We start from the raw sequence: 23,434 nt of genomic DNA, 5'->3' as shown, positions 1-23,434 counted from the left end.
GGGCCTCATAGTAAATGTTTAAAGAGCCAGTAAATCTGCTTTACAAGCTGCTACAAAATAATAAATTAATACCAGTTATTTATAACATTTTTGAACTTTTTGAAAAAATAGATAATACTGGACCTTCAATGAGCAAACATTTTACTTATCAGCGTTACCTTTTAAAGTGTATCTATGATCAAAATGTAAAAGCATCTATTTCACCTTGAAGGTGTTATTTCTAGCCTGCTCCCATCACTCTGAATGACCTGGAAGTCTGTAAACTCACTCTGTGAAGATCCCCACACATTTACTTCCTTGAATTCTGTGACATGCATTCACTATGCCCTGTAGGTAGGCACTGCAGTGTTACACATTTCACAGAGCCTGCCTTCTGAACTACAGAGGTGCTGAGAGGAGGAGTTTCAGGAATCACTGCTTGTAGGCAGCAAGGTACCATGGGGCATGTAGTCCTTAGAATGTGAAAGTAAACAGCAGGAGAGAAGCTGCAAATCATGCAGGGAATCCAGTGAGCTGTGGAAATAAGTAAGCTGAAGTTGTAATAGCAGCCCAAACAATAATTATTTTTGACAAAACAATATGGATTTTATAAAATGAAGGTGTATGCTGTGACCATTTTTTTTAACAGGCTGATAAACAAGATGGCAAAATACACTATATATTAGGCCAACAAAGTACTGTTATACCTGACAAAGGATTTTTAATGTAAATGTGTAGTTCTGGTCAGTCAGTCAGTCTTGTGATCCACACCCTTCTGACTGTCCATGCAGTCACGAAGAGCAGAATTCATGCAGGATCCTTGCGCGGCCACTCCTACACAACTTGGCATTACTGTGAGGGGCAGAAACAGCGCTTCCCGATAATCCTAAAGCAATCTGGGCAAAGATGATCATTGATTATAGATGTTTCGTTTTTGAAAAATGTGCATTTTTGCATACTAGCAGGTCTCAGGTTTAGAAACTGAAACCAGATTGTGAGTTTTACATTACAGTCTTGCACCACTTTATGTAGAGTGTCCGTTATCCCATTTTGTCTTCAGATATTGAAACTATATACATAGTTTCCAAGTCATAATACGTAGTCAGTAGGTGCACAATAATACAATGTTGTCTGGCTGCAGCAAAAATGAGAAATTGTCGTTTCTGAAAGCCCCTGGCTCCAGGCCAGAATGTGTGGAAAGTCCCTGGAAGGCTTTAATAGTACACTGCTAATGTGTTTAGACTGTGTGGTAGAAATAGTCTGCGTGTATATACACACGCGCACACACACTTTGAAGAATTTAGTTAACTTTTTAATCTTGGAGCCTTTGGAAGGACACATGACTGTGGTATGTTCTCTTAGAACATGTGATGAAAGCGTCTCCAGCAGTGCGGTAGTTTTGTTTGTTTTTGGAAAGAGGGAAATTTCCCAAACTAAAATGTGTGTGTTTGTGTGTGTCTGATGTGCATGGGATGCTTCTCATGGTCCTCAAATATCAGATAAAATGTCCCTAAAACTCTAAACTAAAAAAAACCTGCCACAAGAAAAGTACTGAGGCTGCCTTTCTTTTGAAAATGCCAGTCGCCTGACCAACGTGCTGATCCCTTCCCTGCCTTCAGTACTTTGTCACTGTTGAGAAAGTGTGTGCAGGTTACTTGTTGCATACTTGTTCTGAGTCATTTGCTAACTATAAATCAGCTTGACAGTCATGCAACTATTTATTTTAAAAACAAGTAAACTGTGTCAGCCTCACCTGAAGGCTATTTCACGTCAGCAACTCAACATGCCAGCGGGTGAATGGCAGAGCAGCTACTCTCCTGATTCTGCATATAGTTTCTTTGCTGGCTGGATGAGGGAGCCATCTCTGACTAGTGCCATTCTGCAGGTAGTTTCTTTGCTGGATAGATGAGGGAGCCATCTCTGACTAGTGACATTCTGCAGGTAGTTTCTTTGCTGGATAGATGAGGGAGCCATCTCTGACTAGTGACATTCTGCAGGTAGATTCTATGCTGGCTGGATGAGGGAGCCATCTCTGACTAGTGCCATTCTGCAGGTAGATTCTATGCTGGCTGGATGAGGGAGCCATCTCTGACTAGTGCCATTCTGCAGGTAGTTTCTATGCTGGCTGGATGAGGGAGCCATCTCTGACTAGTGCCATTCTGCAGGTAGTTTCTATGCTGGCTGGATGGGGGAACCATCTCTGACTAGTGCCATTCTGCAGGTAGTTTCTATGCTGGCTGGATGAGGGAGCCATCTCTGACTAGTGACATTCTGCAGGTAGTTTCTATGCTGGCTGGATGAGGGAGCCATCTCTGACTAGTGCCATTCTGCAGGTAGTTTCTATGCTGGCTGGATGAGGGAGCCATCTCTGACTAGTGCCATTCTGCAGGTAGTTTCTATGCTGGCTGGATGAGGGAGCCATCTCTGACTAGTGCCATTCTGCAGGTAGTTTCTATGCTGGCTGGATGGGGGAACCATCTCTGACTAGTGCCATTCTGCAGGTAGTTTCTTTGCTGGCTGGATGAGGGAGCCATCTCTGACTAGTGACATTCTGCAGTTTCCTTCAGCGTCAAAGCAATAACAGGATCACCCAGACAGCAAGGAGGCATTGTGTGTTACTAGGTGAGTATTGGCTTTGCATAGAAATTCTGATACGGTCTTGGTCCTCCTTGTATATGACCTGTAGCTTAGCACTTAGAGTTGGGGTATATAGCAGCTCAACCAGGTTACTGGTCCTCCTACCGGTCTTGCCAGTCTTTAAGAGCTACCTCTGCTGTAGAATCAATTTTTGTATCCTACATGCTTGCACACATAAGATGCCTGGTCATCTGCAGGTTAGTTGGAGGCAGATGGTACCACAGCAAGCAGTGGAAGAGCAAAGCACCTGGCACACAACCAGAAGTGAGTTTGATTCTTTGGCAGTAACCCTTCATGACAAAAAGATGGGCAGCAGGACAGGTAGGCATAGAAAGGGGAAAAAATTGCTTTCAGGGTAGCCACAAAGTCGCTTTAACATGGGCTGAGCAGCCACAATTAAATAATTGTTAAACACTCAAATATGCAAGCTCATCTACACCAAGGAAAATCTCTGAAATTTCTCACTTTGCAAAACTCTTAAAAAAAAAATCTACAAAGTCATATTTAAAATGTGTGCAAATGAGTGAGTACTACTTGCACATAGATCTGTGAGTTCATTGGCTGTAGAAAAGGATGCCAATTTAAATTTATGGGCGGGTACAAGGGTCTAATGCTAAGATCACAAGACTTGTGAGGAGGCGCAGGTTTCGTTTCATGTTTCAGGATTCTAAGAAGTGTTTTGTGTTATCAGTGTGTTATGCATTCCACTGCACCCACAGCCCCACCTCTTGTGTTTACATGTGTCAGGCCGTGCTTTAGACATGTAATAACAGAAATATTTTCTCTTCCCAGGCCACACATGAAGGGAAGTGCCTGTTCATGTTAGTGCCCTGCCCAGCATGCAAACAACTCATCAAAGTCAGTGACAAGGACTGGCATAACGAACGCGAGTGTCCAGAGCGAAAACTGAACTGCAGATACTGCAAGCTTTCTTTCTACTTTCCAGATATCAAGGTACAATGGGCTCTTCTATAGACTTCTTCTTTACACTATATTTCCTGAAAACCTATTGAAGGTGCATTTAAAAGTGTGATTACATGCATTTCCTTGTTTTTATTGAAGTCTCTGCACACTAGCTGTAATTTTGGGATCATGCTGACAGTGGGAGTCCCTACACTGGCTGCTGAAATAAAGCGAAGGTCACTTACCCAGACCTGAAGAAACCACCAGCTGCAAACCTTTTTAATTACTGCTGTGTGCTGGCATGACAGCTGACGTGACCGCTGCTTTCTGTTTGAACATATTAGAGGATGTGCTTAAAACTTGACCTGATAGACTTAACAACAAAACAAAAAGCTATGATACTGCTGTACTAGGTGGGCTTAAACACCACCAAGACCGTTTTGATGTTTTCTGAGCCGAATGTTGCAGATGTTTGACAGTTTGCGCCAATGAGACGAGTTCTTATCCACAGTAGAGCAATTCACATAATATTCAACTGGGGGTTACAACAAGGAATTTTGTGATGAAAGATAAGCTAATGGCTGTATGGGAATAACACCAGATATCCGCGTAGGGTACTTCCCCCATAGAAGCATTTACATAAATATACATACAGCGGGTTAAATGAGTATTGAATACATCACCATTTTTCTAGGTAAATATATTTGTAAAGGTGCTATTGACATGAAATTTTCACCACATGTCGGTAACAACCCATGCAATCCATACATACAAAAAAAGTTCAGAAATTAAATTATGTGTAATAAAATGGAATGACACAAAGAAAAGTATTGAACACATGAAGAGGGAGATGCAAAAAGGCATGGAAAGCCAAGACACCTGCCGAGATCTATCAGTAATTAGAAAGCAATCCTGCCCCTTGTCAGTGCAAATGAATAGAAAAAGAAAAGAGGGCGCACTGGCCCTAGTGCATTATCCAACAGATTTATTAAAAGATATGAATCAAATCGTAAAGATGTCTACTCACCTACATAAGTTAAAAAGAGGCTCGTCAGGCCACATGTGTGGCTATCTCGAATGGGTTGCTCGAATCACTGAACCAGGGAGTGGGAGGTCCTGGATGAGACCCCTCAGGCTGACGCATTTCAAAGGACCGTCCGCCTTCTTCAGAGCCTAGCATGAAATGGCTTAATTCACATTACTTATAATCGAACAGACACACCCACGATGTGCGAGCCATGGCCCCTCCATGGTGTTGAATGAGGGAGGGCTAAGAGGTGAAGTGAAATGCATCAACCACATGAACACCACAAAAATACCAAAACACACACAGGGCAGAGAGGCAGCTATCAGGTCACACAGGCACATGCTGCATTATGATACAGGACCCCCAACAGTCAAGTTTATCACATCTGTACTACACTCCAAGGCTAGTGATGAGTGACTAGATCATTAAATAGCAAACAGCTACAGGATCCAGAGATGTTAACTGTTTTGTAAACCTAGTATCACTGTATGTGCACTTACCACAAAGAAGCAAGTTGCAACGATGCACACATGTGGCCTGATGAGCATGTTTTTAACTTCTGTTTGTGAGTAGACATCTTGTTAATTGTATTCATATCTGTCAATCTTTTGGATAATGCACTAGGCCAGTGCGCCCAACTTTCTTTTTCTATTCTCACAGCACTGTCAGGGCGACCCCAGTTCTAGAAGGCAACAAGGCATCTATGAGATTATCCACGATTTAACCACTTCAGCCCTGGAAGCCCCTTAATGATCAGGCCATTTTTTGCGATACGGCACTATTTAAACTGACAATTGCGCAGTCATGCGGTGCTGTACTTAAATAAAATTTGTCTTTTTTTCCCCCCCAAAAATAGAGCTTTCTTTTGGTGGTATTTGATCACCTCTGCGTTTTTTTATTTTTTGCGTTATAAAAAGAGTGACAATTTTTTGAAAAAAAAAAAAAAAAACACTTTTTTTTTTACTTTCTGCTATAAAATACATCCAATAAAAAAAAATGTTAAAATCAAATTGCTTGTTAGATATTTGTATTAAAAATTATGTAAGAACCCTACTTTTTCCTACATTGTTAAATTACATGATTATAATGTGTGTTTTTGGTTGTATGGTCCTATCTCAAATCCTTAATAAAAATTTATAAGTGAAAAAAAAAATAAAAATCAAATTTATTCATCAATTTAGTCCAATATGCATTCTCCTACATGTTTTTGGTATAAAAAAAAAATCGTGGTAAGCGTATATTGATTGGTTTGCGCAAAAGTTATAGGGTCTACAAACGATGACATTTTTATGGAATCTTTTTTTTTTTTTTTCTTGTAATGGAGGCGATCAGCGACTTGTAGCAAGACAGCGACTTATAGCAAGACTGCGACATTACAGCAGGCGAATCGGACACCTAACTGACACTTTTTTGGGGACCAGTAACACCAATACAAGTAATCAGTGCTAAAAAATACACGGTTACTGTACGAATGACACCGTCAGGGAAGGGGTTAACTTCAAGGGCAATCAAAGAGTTAAATGTGTTCCTAGGGAGTGCTTGCTAACTGTGGGGGAGGGGGGTCTCTCTGACTGGAGGAAGACGGAAATCCGTGTTCCTGCTTAGCAGAAACACAAGATCTCCATCTTCTCCCCTGCCAGAATGGTGATCTACCTTGCTTATATAGGCAGACCGCTGTTCTGTCTCTCTCGGTAATGATCGCAGGTGGCCGGCAGACATTGGGTCAGTTGGACCCGTTGATTGGCTCCTGCTTTGCCCTAGCAGCGAGCGAGCGATCGGGTCTCTGGCAGCGCGTGTGCCCCCCCCCCCCTAGAGGCTGTTGCATGAATTGATGTACAGGTACGTGATTTTGCACAATAGAGCCAACCTGCTGCAGTCATTGTGCGTTACGCTGTCGGGAGGTGGTTATAAAGTTTGCTACACATTCAGACAAGCCTGTGAAATACTGCGAGAGTATAGTCTGGTCAGATGAGACCAAATCTAACTCTTTGGATGCCATAATACACACTATGTTTGGAGGTCAAATGGCACTGCACATCACCCCAATAACACCATACCAACAGTGAAGTTTGGAGGTGGGAACATCATGGTGTTGGGCTGTTTTTCAGCATACAGTACTGGAAAAATGTACCAAGACATTCTTGAAAAAATTGGCTGCCATCTACCAGGATGATGAGGATGAAACGAGGGTGGACATTTCAGCAAAACAATGACCCCAAACACAAAGCCAAGGAAACTCTCAATTGGTTTCAAACTAAGAAAATAAAGCTGCTAGAATGGCCCAGCCAATCGCCTAACTTGAATCCAATAGAAAATCTATGGAAACAAACTAAAGATCAGAGTTCATAGAAGAGGCCCATTGAACCTTAAAGATTTGAAGACTGTGTGGAAGAATGGACCAAAGTCACATTTGAGCAATGCATGCGACGTCGTTTTTCCATGTAGGATGCATCTTAAAGCTGTCATTACCAACAGAGGATTTTGTACTAAGTATAAAATAAATTTGTTAGCGTGTTCAATACTTTTTCCGGTGTCATTCCATTTTTACACATAACTTCATTTTTGAACTTATTTGTTTTGGTTTCTTTGTATGTATGGATTGCATGGGTTGTTACCGACATGGTAAACATTTCATGTCAGTAGCACCTTTAGAAATATATTTACCTAGAAACATGGTGACGTGTTAAATACTTACGTTACAAGCTGTACACTCCAGCCATTGTTGCATGTAGTTTCTCAGGGCAGGCTTCCTGATGGTGACTGCAAACTACGCCTGAGTAACATTTGGCTAAAATGGCTTCTTGTAATCTCCTTTAGAAACCTGCGTGACAGGATGATAATGCAATAATAGCACTATTGTGAAACAGGAACAGACCATTTTCACCTTATAAAAGAAGGTGCTTGAACAAGAAAGCTATCTGATTTCTGTGGGGACACTGTTCCATCATGGCCTAAGGTGTTCTGTCACAATACCAGACAGAGGTTTCTCTATTTATGGGCAATCTGTTGTTTTACGGCAAAATTTTTCTTGCAGGCTATATTTAGTAAGCATTTCCTTAAATAGTCCATTTGGAGTCTGTAATTCTGGTCTATATAAATAGCAGCTTTTGTTTGTCTGTGTTTTTTTTTCCCCTCCTTTTGATTGTTTTCCTATTTGCTTTACTATAGACTGCCTGCTGCTTTAATTAGATCCTGGTGTACATACAGAGCAGTTTGTTGTTGTATATCATAGCAGTAGAAATAAAAACCCATGCTTGTGCATATCAATTCATAATCTGAAAGCAGCTAGAAGATAGATGGAAATGTACAAGCAGATTGTATAGTGTATGGTCAGCGCTTTATCATTCTGTGCTGATCACCATTTTACTCACTCTGTCTCTGATATTTATAGGCTCATGATGAGATCTGCCCTAAGTTCCCCATGACGTGTGAAGGCTGTGGAAAGAAAAAGATCCCCAGAGAAAAGGTAGTTTTTCGTTTGTTTGGCCTCCAAACCCTAAGCCAAAAACTAGATTAATGACTTGTTTACACCAGATGCAGTCAAATGCTTTTTTAACAGCTTCCCAACCATCTCCAGTAGGAGTTCCTCGGGAAAGCGGCTCTCCTGCGCTGGATCACGTACTAGATAGGTGATCCAGCACTTCTGGGTAGGGGCCACCTGGCGCTGGCTGTGCTGTGATTAGCCACAGCACCAGCAGAGCAGTGGCCAATGGATAACTGCTGGCCCCCGCTGATCGGTGAGGAGGAAGACATGACAGAGCCCTGTCAATGTAAGCAATACAGAGCTCTATCCTGTCAGGGGGGATGTGCCAGTTTTTGTTTCTCTGTAAAGCATGGAATAAAAACCAGCACATCCCTTAGTAAAAGCAGCTCGGAGTACGGTACACACACAAACAAAAACCTTGAGCCATTATCCACCAGGTGGTTCTGTTACTTTTTCTGTGGTGTGGAGATTTTGTTGGGAGCTGCGGACCGGACCCCCACTGAGACCATGAGAGGTGGCGGCCGGGAACAAAGAGCGGTGGCGGGTGACCCTGGGGCTGGGTGCGGCGCCAGGCGCGGACCACGTAGAGGGCAGAACGGGAGTGACAGCGGGACCGTGAGGTAATGAGTTGACAGGAGAGGCAGCGGGTAAGGGAAAACTACTGACTGGAGGGGGCGTGTGACAGGGAAGCAGCAGGAGCAGTAAGAGGCAGGCTGACGAAAGAGGCTGCTGATAAGTGTCAGTTTACAGGTGGTGGTTGAGCAGGAGCAGAGAGACGTATACAGAAAAGACTGACTGGCTGAGGAGGGGATAGTGTGAGCAACTGAGTACTACTGAGTGCTGTTGAGTACCTGAGTATTGTGTTGTATTAAGTATCTGTTCCTCGTACATGCGATTGAGGGCGAATATAGCTGCACAAAATGCAAGCACATTGCTTCCCTGGAAGCTCAGGTCCTGAATCTAGGGAACTTGCAACAATGAGAAGAATCTCCATACTAAAGGAGAGTTTGGAATGTGCCCGGCAGGGGCCAGCACAGAGGCGGATGGAGATACAAGGGTGCAGGCACCAGAGTAGAGTAGTTGGGTGACTGCTAGGAAGGGTAGAGGGAAAGAGTCAAGAAAGCCGGTCCTGGGCTGGAACATCCCAATAAATACGACCTGTTGCGTGATGCTGGAGAAACCAGTCAGGGACTAGCATTGCTGGAGCAGAGCGACGCCCCTAGCTGCCAGGGGAAGAACAACTCCAGTGAGGGCGGGAGTGAGGCTAAGGGTAAGGAAAGACAGTTTTCTGGTGGCAGGGGACTCAGAAGTACAGAGAGGGCATTCTGTGACAAAGACCGAACAGTATGCTGTTTACTTGACGCTCGGGTTCGGCACATCACAGATCTGGTGGACAGATTATTGGGTAGGGCTGGGGAGGACCCAGCTGTCATGGTACACGTGTGTACCAATGACAAAATTAGAGGAAGGGGGAGAGTCCTAAAAAAAACAATTTCAGGGACTTAGAAGCTAAATTGAGTAGTAGGAAATACTACCTGTACCTCGAGCCACGCCAGAGAGACGGCGGGAGATTAGGGAAGTTAACAAGTGGCTGAGGAACTGGTGTAGGAAGGAGGGGTTTGGGTTCCTGGAGAACTGGGTCGACTTTTCAGTCGGTTACCGGCTCTTTAGAAGGGACGGACTGCACCTAAATGGGGAGGGTGCAGCTGTACTGGAAGAGATGATGGACCAAAAGTTAGGGGCTTTTAAAGATGTAGAGCTCGCCAGTGGGGAACAAGGTTCAACAGGCAATATTGGGGACATTAGTGGTAGGGTATCCAGAGATCCAAAACCCAAAGTAGGTAAGTTGACAAATCCAAAATGCAGCCTCATATCTAACAAGGGTATATGCGACCGGACAAAATGAGGTTTGTATACTAATGCTAGAAGTCTGGCTAACAAGATAGGAGAACTGGAGCTACTAATGTATGAGGAGGATTTTGATTTTGTGGGAATTTCAGAAACTTGGTTTGACAGCTCTCATGATTGACTGGCAACATTTCAGGGGTATACCCTTTATCGCAGAGATAGGGAGGGTAAAAAAGGGGGAGGGGGTATGCCTGTATAGCAAGAACGATGTGCAAGTGAATATGAGGGACGATATCACTAATAGAGCTAGGGAGGAGATGGAATCCCTATGGGTAGAGCTTCAAAGGGAAGGTACAAAGGGGAAAGTAATATTGGGCGTATGCTATAGGCCCCCCAACCAGAGGGAGGAGGGTGAGGCAGACCTCTTATCACAACTTGGAATGGCAGCAAGGATGGGAAATGTCATTATAAGGGTGGATTTTAGTTATCCAGGTATAGACTGGGCAGAAGGAACTGAACACTCGTCTGAGGCTCACCATTTCCTAAATGTTTTGCAGGATAACTTCATGGGTCAGATGGTGAAAGCGCCAACGAGAAACAATGCGTTCTTAGACCTACTAATTACAAATAATACAGACCTGATTGTGGATGTAGAAATAAGGGGCAACTTACTAAACAGTGACCATAGGTCAATTCGTTTCAGTATAAATCACAGAAATGGGAAACATAAGGGTAGGTAATACATAGACACTGAACTTCAAAAGAGTCAATTTCCCTGAACTGCGCTCTATGCTAGACGATATTAAATGGGATAGAATCCTGGGAACACAGAACCTTCGGCAAAAATGGGAGTGCTTTAAGAACATACTTAATAAATGTATTGGCCAGCGCATTCCAACAGGGAATACATTTAAAAGAGCTAAAATAAACCCTGGGTGGCTAAACTCCAATGTAAAAATGCATATAAAAACAAAAAAAGGCCTTCAAGAAATACAAAGCAGAGGGATCATTGGCAGCATTTCAGCACTACAACGAATGCAATAAGAAATGTAAGAGGGCAATCAAGGCGGCTAAGATAGAACACGAAAGGCACATAGCAGGAGAGAGTAAGAAAAACCCCAAGAAATTCTTTAAGAATATAAATAGTAAGAAAGTGAGGCCAGAACATATTGGCCCCATAAAGGATGATAAAGGGAATCTGGCCATAAAGGACAGAGAGGAGGCAGAGGTTCTAAATAAATTCTTCTCAGTCTTCACAAAAGAAACGGGGGATACAGTAACCTAGACTGTAATTTTAAAGTTAATAACATGTCACAGGAAGCACCCTCATGGTTAACAGAAGACAGACTCGGAACTAGACCTTAAAACCTAACATAAATAGATCGATAGGACCAGATGGCTTACACCCGAGGGTCCTTAAAGCGGAGTTCCACCCTGGTTATACATTTTTTTACAAAAATACCCCCGGGACAGTCAGGGCTAGCACATTCCACAATGGCTAGCCTCTGATCTGTCCCGGGTTGCACTTACCTTTCAGGAGATATACTTACCTTGAAATTGTCTTCTCCAGCGCTGCCATCTCAGGTGTGGGCAGCTTGAAGCCAGCACGATCCTCTTCCGCGTCCTCTTCGGTCCTCTTCCTCCTTCTTCGGTCCCACGATGCACTGCACCGGCCCCGACGTCACTTCCGGGTCGCGCGCGTCATCCCTCCACAGCTTCTGGGCATGCCCAGAAGCTGTTTAGAAGGGGATGACGCGCGCGCCCCGGAACTGACGTCGGGGCCGGTGCAGGCGCAATGATTCCTGGGAGCTATGACGTTCAGCTCCCAGGAATCATTGCAAAAGCCAGGAAGTGACGAATCGCCGTGGCCGCCGAGGGGAGGAAGAAGGAAGTAAGGTGAGTATATTTTCTCTAAAAGGTAAGTGAAAAAAAAAAAAAAATTGCGATTATCCATTTGTTTTTCAGGTGACCGGGAGCGAGAAGATGGAGGTAAGTATAAATTTCGGGTGGAACTCCGCTTTAAAGAACTCAGCCAGGTGATAGCCAGACCATTGATCCTAATTTTTAAGAAAAGTCTGACGGGAATGGTACCAGCCGATTGGAGAAAAGCCATCGTGGCACCAATATTTAACAAAGGCCCGAGATACAGTGCATTGTGAAAGTATTCGCCCCCTTGAACTTTTCGATCTTTTGCCACATTTCAGGCTTCAAACATAAAGATATAGAACTGTAATTTTTTTTGAAGAATCAACAAGTGGGGCACAATCATTAAGTGGAACGAAATTTATTGGATATTTCACTTTTTTAACAAATAAAAAACTGAAAAATTGGGCGTGCAAAATTATTCAGCCCCTTTGTAGCGCCACGTTTTGCTGCGATTACAGCTGTAAGTCGCTTGGGGTATGTCTCTATCAGTTTTGCACATCGAGAGACTGAAATTTTTGCCCATTCCTCCTTGCAAAACAGCTCGAGCTCAGTGAGGTTGGATGGAGAGCGTTTGTGAACAGCAGTTTTCAGTTCTTTCCACAGATTCTCGATTGGATTTAGGTCTGGACTTTGACTTGGCCATTCTAACACCTAGATATGTTTATTTGTGAACCATTCCGTGGTAGATTTTGCTTTATGTTTTGGATCATTGTCTTGTTGGAAGACAAATCTCCGTCCCAGTCTCAGGTCTTTTGCAGACTCCATCAGGTTTTCTTCCAGAATGGTCCTGTATTTGGCTGCATCCATCTTCCCATCAATTTTAACCATCTTCCCTGTCCCTGCTGAAGAAAAGCAGGCCCAAACCATGATGCTGCCACCACCATGTTTGACAGTGGGGATGGTGTGTTCAGGGAGTTTTGCATTGTTGCCAAAAAGTTCGATTTTGGTTTCATCTGACCAGAGCACCTTCTTCCACATGTTTGGTGTCTCTCCCAGGTGGCTTGTGGCAAACTTTAAACGACCCTTTTTATGGATATCTTTAAGAAATGGCTTTCTTCTTGCCATTCTTCCATAAAGGCCAGATTTGTGTAGTATACGACTGATTGTTGTGCTATGGACAGAGTCTCCCACCTCAGTTGTAGATCTCTGCAGTTCATCCAGAGTGATCATGGGCCTCTTGGCTGCATCTCTGATCAGTCTTCTCCTTGTATGAGCTGAAAGTTTAGAGGGACGGCCAGGTCTTCGTAGATTTGCAGTGGTCTGATACTCCTTCCATTTCAATATTATCGCTTGCATAGTGCTCTTTGGGATGTTTATGTATCCAAATCCGGCTTTAAACTTCTCCACAACAGTATCTCGGACCTGCCTGGTGTGTGCCTTGTTTATGATGCTCTCTGCGCTTTAAACGGACCTCTGAGACTATCACAGTGCAGGTGCATTTATACGGAGACTTGAGTACACACAGGTGGATTCTATTTATCATCATTAGTCATTTAGGTCAACATTGGATCATTCAGAGATCCTCACTGAACTTCTGGAGAGAGTTTGCTGCACTGAAAGTAAAGGGGCTGAATAATTTTGCACGCCCAATTTTTCAGTTTTTTTATTTAACAAAGTTTGAAATATCCAATAAATTTCATTCCACTTCATGATTGTGTCCCACTTGTTGTTGATTCTTCAAAAAAAAATTAGTTTTATATCTTTGTTTGAAGCCTGAAATGTGGCAAAAGGTCAAAGTTCAAGGGGGCCGAATACTTTCGCAATGCACTGTATATCCCAGGCTGGTTAGCCTAACATCAACAGTCTGCAAGCTATTAGAGGGGATGATAAGGGACTATATATAAGATTTTAGTAATAAAAATGGTATCGTTAATAGTAATCAGCATGGGTTCATAAAGAATCGTTCTTTCCAGACCAATCTATTACTTTCTATGAGGAAGTGAGCTGCCATCTAGATAAAGCAAGGCCTGTAGATGTAGTGTATCTGGACTTTGCAAAGGCATTTGATACAGTTCCCCACAAATGTTTACTATACAAACTAAGGTATATATGTATGGACCATTGGGGGTGAGTACCTGGATTAAAAACTGGCTTCAGGGGCGAGTCCAGAGAGTGGTAATAAATGGGAAGTACTCAGATTGGTCAGGTGTAGGAAGTGGGGTCCCCCAAGGATCTGTCCTGGGACCAATCCCATTTAATTTATTCATAAACGATCTGAAGGATGGGATGACCAGCACAATCTCAGTATTTGCAGACGATACTAAGCTATGCAGGGCAATATCTTCTTCACAGGACGTGGAAACCTTACAAGAAGACCTGAAGAAAATAAGGGGGTTGGTAACTACATGGCAAATGATTCTGTATATTTAATGGTTTCTAAGGGTAGCCCAATGTTGGTAACAAAAACCCAGTATACTTTAGAGTCCTGTAGACCTGGTGCATTGTACTTTTTTCTAACTTTTTTAGCAACTTTTTTTGTAATAAAATATATTTAAACATCCTAGAAAAAAAAAAAACCTCTGGGGGAATCTAAGATGGAAAATGACCTGGGGGTCCTAGTAGACAACAAGCTCAGCAATGGCATGCAATGCCAAACTGCTGCAAGCAAAGCTAACAGAATACTACATGGAAAAAAAGGGGATTCACTCCAGAGATAAAACGATAATACTCCCACTCTACAAGACTCTGGTCCGGCCACATCTCAAGTATGCGCTCCAGTTCTGGGCATCGGTCCTCAGGAGGGATGTGCTGGAACTGGGGAGAGTTCAGAGAAGGGCAACAAAGATAATTAGGGGAATGGAGGACATCAGCTATGAGGAAAGACTACAAGCACTGAACTTATTCTCTCTGGAGAAGAGACGCTAGAGAGGGCATATATCGATATACAAATACCGAACTGGTGACCCTAGCATAGGGAACAAACTTTTCATCGGAAGGAAATTTAAAAAGAAAAGTGGCCATTCACTAAAAAAGCGGTTTAACCTTAAACTGCGTAAAGGTTCCTTTTCTGTCAGAGCGGTAAGAATGTGGAATTCTCTTCTACCGATGGTTTCAAAAAACGAGTAGATGGGAACCTTAACGACCACAACATACAGGGGTATACGATGTACTGGTAACTGCAAACACACACACATCATAGGTTGAACTGGATGGACTGGTGTCTTTTTTTTTTTTTTTTCAACCTCACTAACTATGTAACTTGTTAGGCACACATTTAACCCTTTGATTGCCCTAGATTTTAACCCCCTTCTCAGCTAGTATACTATAGTACAGTGACTGTGTATATTTTGTGCACTGATGTGTCATATTGCCCACCATACTATCGCAGTCCCGCTGTAAGTCGCTGATCACCTCCATTAGTAGTATATAAAAAAAATAAAGAATACCATAGTTTGTAGATGCTATAACTTTTCCCCCAAACAATCAATATGCGTTTATTGAGATTTTCTTTACCAAAAATATGTAGTAGAATATTTGGCCTAAATTTATGAAGAAATTTGATTTTTTTCCATTGTTTTTATTGGATATGTTTTATAGCAGAAAGTAAAAAAATCCCCCCCCCCCCCCCCAAAAAAAAAAAATATTTTCTGTCTTTTTTTCGTTTATAGTGCAAAAAATACCGCAGTGGTGATCAAATATCCCCAAAAGAAAGCTCTAGTTGTGTGAAAAAAAAAATAAACCTCATTTGAGTACAGCATCGCATGACAGCGCAATTGTCAGTTAAAGGAACACAGTGCCAAAAAACATAAAATGGCCTGGTCAGGAATGGGGGTAAATCTTCCAGAGCTGACGTGGTTAAATGCAGTATAAATGCATATGCAAGAAAAATGTGTGTACTTTTATGAACCTAGTTTATACCATTCTGCTGCTTTTATGTGCATTTAAGAAAAAGTACAGCGTGCTGAATTTGTTTGCACATAAACGTGCCAGAATGCATAAACACATGTAAATGCAACACTTTTTTTTTTTAAAGTGTTTCTGAGCTGAAGTGTAACAAGTTATCAAAGAGCTGCACTTCTACATCACCCAAATAATAAAAGTGATGTGAAAACCTATATACATAAATAGCGTGCTTCTGGTTACTATGCAAGAAATGAAATGCTGAAAATTTATCAATATACAAATAGTTAGTTGAATATTTCGTAAAGTTCAATATGGAAATAAGTCCATGTGTCGATAGCAATGAAAGCATATGGTGGAAAGAAGGTGTATCTAATTCTTCTTAAGAGAATGATATAGCCCACTGTTTATGGTCCTGTTCCCCTGACGACACGCTGTGATGCAAAACTAGTTGGGCGGCGCCATGAACGTACGACAACTTTTACGCCTGCTTATGCCGGCTTCCGGCGAGGCTTCATGCAGTTTGAATGCTTTTTATTGTCTTGAAACGTCTTAAGTACCTTGTGGTGTTTTTAACAATAAACATGTTTTAGCAGTATTCATGCTATGTGCAGCCTTTCATGTTCCTTTTCATCTATGGCGGCTGTCTAAATTGGACCTGAAAGTTGTGGCATTGGTATTGGGGAAAATCATATGTTGAAACCCAGTGTAGCATACTGATTCCATTTAGAGACACCCGAAGGGTACATTATTTCTCATGTGTGTTTGATCTCTGTACTTGGGGATCACAACCATATGGTAAGAGGCTTGATTATGGTGGAGGGCATGTGTGTATATGGTGTCATTCCTAAACAATTCACCTGGTTTGCCACCCGGTGGGATATATCATTGTCTTTAGAAGAATTCGATACACCTTCATTCCACCATATGCTGTCATTTCTATTGGCACATGGACTTCTTTCCATATTGAACTTTATGGACTATTCAATTCACTGATTGTAGATTGATACATTTTCACTGTTTCATTTTATTCATAGTGACCAAAAGCGCACTATTAATTATTTATAAATAATTTCTAAAAAGCCACCACAAACACCTTACAATTGCATGTGGAACTGCTCATCAAATGGCAGGGTGCAAATGAGCGCTCTTAGTAGTTCATTAATCCTTCCTGTCATTTAGCAACTGCCTGCCCGTATGAGGTATGGGCAGAGACTGCTACACTGAAAGCCTGCCTGAGATTGCACCTGTGATCTGTTGATTTCGGGTGCATTGCTTTACAAGCTCCTAATAAAAAAATAAACGCTTGTCTTTTTTACCTGCAAAAAAGATGTACGCTTTATTTTTTAAACAAGGTGAACGTATTCTTTAAACGTTGCAGCATTCAGTGAGGTGGGCTCTGACAGCTGATTGGAGGAAAAGGGACACACCCCTCTTCACACGGCACACAAGAACAGACCTGAGGCTATTAATCACAGGCTCTTTTGCTGAAGGTTCCTTCCCGTCACCTTTTTTCTGATGGTGTCAGACTTGACAGAAGTGACTCCTGTGGATAACAAAGGAAGGAAGCAGCAGACAGAAATAGACTTTGTGCTCTTAATTGAGACAATCGCACACTATAGAGGGATATGCTTTAGTTTGAGAGGTTTACAACCACTTTAACGTCTGTCATGTTTCTCACAAGCAGAAGGAAGGGTTGACACAAGGATTCTCCCAGGAGGAAAATTTCTTTATGAAATGGTATTACAATCTGCAGCAACCACTTCTAGTTTTGGGAGAGGGTGAGAACCCCCCTGTCAGTCATCTGTTACTTTAAGCAGAGCTCCACCCAAATTGGGAAGCTCTGCTTGTCAACACCCCCCCCCCCCTCCACTGCCACATTTGGCACTTTTGGGGGGGGGGGGAGCTGGTACCTATCAAAACAAGTTACCTTCTTTCATTTCCGGGTAAGATCGCCACGGCGATCTCTGAACATTTCCTGCCCCTCCTTCTTCCCCCACTGCATTATGGAACACACACAGGTCCCAGAAAACTACAAGACCATTCAGAAAGTGCAGTGCAACTTGCGCATGCACAGTAGGAAACAGCCAGTGGAGTGTGACCAGTAGAGCAGCTTTGGCTGAGGCCATACACTATATTGAGCATTGGGTTGGTGTACACGCAAAAAAGCAAAGCGCATTAGGACTAAAGTGGTAAACAAAAGTATTGTAAAAAAATAGAAGGTTGACTCAATTGGTAATATGTGTATGTATATAAATATGTACACTGCTCAAAAAAATTAAAGGAACACTTTTTTAACAGAGTATAGCAACAAATCAATCAAACTCCTGGGATATTGATCTGGTCAGTTAAGAAGCTGAGGGGGTTGTTAATCAGTTTTAGCTGGTTTAGTGTTAATGAAATTAACAGGGGAACTAGATGGGCAACAGTGGGATGACCCCCAAAACAGGAATGGTTTACAGGTGGAGGCCACTATAATTGTTTTTTTCCTACTCATCTTTTCTGTTTTTCGCTAGTTTTGCATTTGGCTAGGGTCCCTGTCACTACTGGTAGCATGAGGCGATACCTGGACCCTATAGAGGTTGCACAGGCATTCCAACTCCTCCAGCTTGGCACATCAATACGTGCCATTGCCAGAAGGTTTGCGGTGACTCCCATGACAGTCTCGAGCATGGAAGAGATTCCAGGAGACAGTTACTCTAGGAGAGCTGGACAGGGCCGTAGAAGGTCCTTAACCCATCAGCAGGACCAGTATCTGCTCCTTTGTGCAAGGAGGAACAGGATGAGCACTGCCAGAGCCCTACACAATGACCTCCAGCAGGCGACTGATGTGAATGTCTCTGACCAAACAATCAGAAACAGACTTCATGAGGGTGGCCTCAGGGCCCAATGTCTTCTAGTGGGCCCTATGCTCACTGCCTGGCACCGTGGAGCTCGATTGCCATTTGCCATTAAACACCAGAATTAGCAGGTCCGCCACTGGTGCCCTGTGCTTTTCACAGATGAGAGAAGGTTCACCCTGAGCACATGTGACAGACGTGAAAGGGTCTGGAGAAGCTGTGAAGATTGTTATGCTGCCTGTAACATCGTTCAACATGACCGGTTTGGTGGTGGGTCAGAGATGGTCTGGAGAGGCATATCCATGGAGGGACACACAGACCTCTACAGGCTAGACAATGGCACCCTGACTGCCATTAGGTATTGGGATGAACTCTTTGGACCCATTGTCAGACCCTGCGCTGGTGCAGTGGGTCCTGGGTTCCTCCTAGTGCATGACAATGCCCGGCCTCGTGTAGCGAGAGTATACAGCCAATTCCTGGAGGATGAGAGAATTGATACCATTTAATGGCCCCCATGCTCGCCTGACCTAAATCCAATAGAACACCTCTGGGACATTTTGTTTTGATCCATCTAATGCCACCAGGTTGCACCTCAGTCTGTTCAGGAGCTCAGTGATGCCCTGGTCCAGATTTGGGAGGGAATACCCCAGGACACCATCCGTCGTCTCAAAAGGAGCATGCCCCAATGTTATCAGGCATGTATACAAGCACATGGGGGCCATAGAAACCACCATTTTGAGTTGGTGCAATGAAATTTCAGCAAAATGGACTAGCCTGCTGCATCATGTTTTCACTTTGATTTTCACGGTGTCTTTGAATTCAGCCCTCTGTAGGTTCATAATTTTTATTTCTATGAAGCGATGTGGCATCCTTTCCCTCCTAACCCATTACCCAGTCCATATCAGTATAGATATCCAGCATGATATTTTTCCCTATTGAGATCTGTTATGTTTTCAAAGTGTTCCTTTTATTTTTTTTGGTGTGTGTGTGTGTGTGTGTGTGTGTGTGTGTGTGTGTGTGTGTGTGTGTGTGTGTGTGTGTGTGTGTGTGTGTGTGTGTGTGTGTGTGTGTGTGTGTGTGTGTGTGTGTGTGTGTGTGTGTGTGTGTGTGTGTGTGTGTGTGTGTGTGTGTGTAATGTGTATATTTCAGTTGAATATTTCCTGCTGAAAGGGATTTTTATTGACGGGAGGAACCAAAATTTGACAGTTGTCACCAGAATGGGAGAAAAGGGGAAATCCCCAAATTGGGTTTAAGTGTCATGGTGGAAATTTCTTTCATATTTTGGGCGGGGTGGGATTTCCTCTTCCTTACTGAAATATCTGGGTTTAGTACAACAATTTCTAAACTTTATCCCTTAACCACTTTACCACCGGAGGATTTTTCTGTCTTCCGTCCAGGCCACTTTTTGCGATTCGGCACTGTGCGACTTTAACTGACAATTGCGCGGTCGTGCGACGCCGTACCCAAACAAAATTTACGTCCTTTTTTTCCCACAAACAGAGCTTTCTTTTGGTGGTATTTGATCACCTGTGCGATTTTTACTTTTTGCACTATAAACAAAAAAAGAGCGTTTATTTTGAAAAAATAACAATATTTTTCACATTTTTTTTATATGAAATTCCCCCCCAAAAAAATGTAAAAATCAAATTTTTTTTTTAATTTTTGGCCAATTTGTTTTTTGCTACATATTTTTGGTAAAAAAAATCACAATAAGCGTATTTTTATTGGTTTGCGCAAAGTTATTTGCGTTTACTAACTAAGGGAAAGATTTATGTCATTTTTGGTGTTTTTTTTTTTTTTAACGCGTAATGGCGGCGATCTGCGATTTTTTTTTTTTTGCGGGACTGCGACATTGCGGCGGACAGATCGGACCCTTGACTGACATTTTTGACACTTTTGGGGGTACCAGTGACATTACTGCAGTAATCAGTGCTATATATATGCACTGTTACTGTAAAAATGACACTGGCAGGAAAGGGGTTAATTTTATTGGAGAGGGAGGGGTTAATGTATGCCTGGTGCTTACTGACGTGTGGGGGGGGGGGTGACTGAGTGACACAAGGACAGATCCAGGGTTCAGCTATGCTGAACCCTGCAATCTGACCCTGCCTGTCACTTCAGAGATCCGCCCACTGTGTTTACAAAACAGCGGGCGGATCTCCAGACTCGATCCCCGACGATCGGGTAAGAGCAGCGGCGATCGCCGCTGCTCCTCCCCTGGCCCGACTCCCGCTGTGACTGAAAACAGCGGGAGCGAGCCTCCGGTGGCGCGCGTGCGCCGCCCACAAGGGGCGGAGTCCAGCGACGTAGGTCTACGACGCTGGACGGGAACGAGCCACTTTGCTGCAGTAGCAGCAAAGTGAGCAGGGCTAAAGTGGTTAACAAAGTTGAATATGGAGTTTGATACTTCTAAAACTGCAAAGCATTATATTGTAAATTTAAATGGATGTGATAGGTTACACATAATTTCAATGTCTGACTTTTGTTTTGTTTTTCTTTCTCAGTTTTTGGATCATGTGAAGTCATGCGGCCGGTGTAGAGTGCCCTGTCGGTATTTGGTGGCTGGTTGCACAGAGATGGTAATTGTTGCTCATTGTTTTGCAGTGACTGATAAGAGTTTATTACATAGAAGTAGGTGCAGACTGAACACACACAAACAATGGGGCTCTTTATTGTTTGAGGAAATGTGAACAGCCAATGTAGAAGTGCATCCCAAAAAAATTTGAATATCGTCAAAAAGTTAATTTATTTCAGTAATTCTATTCAAAACGTGAAACGCCTATACAGTAAAACCTTGGTTTGAGAGTAACTTGGTTTAAGAGCGCTTTGCAAGACAAGCAAAATTTTCAAATAAATTTTGACTTGGTTTACAAGCGATGTCTTGATATACAAGTAGCCTCAAGTCACAGCTGAGTATAAAAGAGAAGAGAGGCGCCTCTAAGTGTAGCAATATGGTTAAATTTAATGAAGGTACAACATTTAGCAACTCACATGGTTGATGATTGGAACAGGCACATCTAAGTATGCAGGCATCCAGGCTAAAGCTGTCCACATAGACCATCCTCCGCACCGCCATCTACGTCATCCCTTCCATGCTGCCCCTCGCTTTCAGATCGCTTTACTGCAGGATGGTCTTCCCGGTCAGGATTACAGACTGGCAGCCGGTGGTGCAGAAGATAGTCCATGTGGACAGCTTTACCCCGGATGCCTGCATACTTAGATGTGCCTGTTTTATTCATTAACCATGTGAGTTGCTAAATGTTGTACCTTCATTAAATGGAACCATATTGCTACACTTAGAGGCACCTCTCTTCTCTTTGATACTCTGTAGCTCCTACTGGATTTTGCTTCTAATCCCCTTGTGGAAGGGGCTATTTGTGGATGGACATTTTATGGTTATATAACCTATCGCAATGCTATAATCTTTTTATATGGACTATAAACTGAAGGACTTATGAATAAATGGTTGTGGAACGAATCATCTGAGTTTCCATTATTTCTTATGGGGAAATTTGCTTTGATATAAGAGTGCTTTGGATTACAAGCATGCTTCCAGAACGAATTATGCTCGCAATCCAAGGTTTTACTGTATTATATAGATTTATTACACACAGTGTGATATATTTCAAGCATTTCTTGCTTTTAATTTGGATGCACCTGTATATCATGTACGATTCCTAAGAGGTTCTGTATGTTGTGCTGCATGAGCTTGAGATAAAAACAAAGTAATCTGAAATCTTCAGTCATTATAGCCAGCTCCTATGTGGTGCTATTCCTCTTTTCTTTTATTTATTGTCGTTCAGGTATGTCAAAATCATAGGGACAGAGTGACTGCCATACATGAGTTAATTTTGGTTCATGATGCAGCCAGTTTAAGCATCACTCAGTAACTGAACCATATAGGTTATTCTGGATGACCAAACGCAATGTGATGTAAAATTTCTTGAGGCTAATGTCTCGGGTTCATCATCCATGTAAGCACTCCCATGAAAAGGGAGTTGGTCTAATCCTAATTTTCCAGTTATCCTCCTTGATGGCAGCTGACAGCATGGATGCTATCACAGAAATTAGGTAAAGAAATTTCTTTAAAAACATCTCTGATTTTCTAAAGGATTGAGGCTTAGTCCTTTGACTACGTGTACCTAAAACAATATACCGCACAAATAAAAAAAAAAAAAAGTATATTCTAAATGCAGAGCTGCTGGACAAACGGCTATTGTACCATCATCTTCAGGTCATGACTTAGACCAGTGGTCCTCAACCCTGGCCTACAGGGCCCACTAACAGGCCAGGTTTGCAAGATAACTGAAATATATCCCAGGTGATATAATTTGCTGCTCAGTGATTGCAGTACTCTAGTCTGCATCTCCCCAAGGTAATACTTAAAATCTGGCCTGTTAGTGGGCCCTGAGGACCGGAGTTGAGGACCACTGACTTAGACCAGTGTTTCTCAACTCTGGTCCTCAGGGCACACTAACAGGTGAGATTTTAAGTATTACCTTGGGGAGATGCAGACTAGAATACTGCAATCACTGAGCAGCAAATATCACCTGTGATGTTTTTCAGTTTTTTTGCAAACCAAGCCTGTTAGTGTGCCCTGAGGACCGGAGTTGAGAAACACTGACTTAGAACCAGGGTGCCATAGGATTATTACAGCTGGTAGGGTAATGTATGAGACTTTCAAATACCTGCCACCCTCCCTAATGCCTACCTAGCTGAACAAAGTTTACCTGAAAACAGATCTGCTTCAGTTGTGCTGCATTTGGGGTAAGTGTGACAAATATGAATACAGAAAGAGAAAAAAATGCCAGTTAGAACTTCTGATGTTCCCATGACAGCGCCCATCTTACCTGGGTGTTTTAGGAGAGGATTGTTAGGTCAAGGGGTCCTGCAGAACCCTTTAAATTCTAGACATTGATGTCAGGAGGCTCTTGATTCACCTTAACCAAA

The 23,434-nt window shown here is 42.7% G+C and overlaps 1 protein-coding gene across 4 annotated transcripts in view; it reads left to right on the top strand.

Moving 5' to 3' along the window:
- TRAF2 (TNF receptor associated factor 2) overlaps positions 1–23,434 on the top strand; it is a 108,851-nt gene that overhangs the window by 66,510 nt on the left and 18,907 nt on the right. For 2 of the 4 annotated variants that reach the window (XM_082264411.1, XM_082264410.1), the window contains 3 exons: positions 3,409–3,570; positions 7,938–8,015; positions 20,989–21,063. In XM_082264411.1, coding sequence (XP_082120537.1) covers positions 3,409–3,570; positions 7,938–8,015; positions 20,989–21,063 — 315 coding nt within the window. The remainder of the gene's footprint in view (positions 1–3,408; positions 3,571–7,937; positions 8,016–20,988; positions 21,064–23,434) is intronic. The other 2 variants (XM_082264412.1, XM_082264413.1) reach the window with 2 other exon arrangements.

The sequence above is a fragment of the Pelophylax lessonae genome, assembly GCF_965119305.1.
Source record: "Pelophylax lessonae genome assembly, chromosome: 7".
NCBI lineage: Eukaryota > Metazoa > Chordata > Amphibia > Anura > Ranidae > Pelophylax > Pelophylax lessonae.
This window is presented reverse-complemented; position numbering and strand designations above follow the sequence as displayed.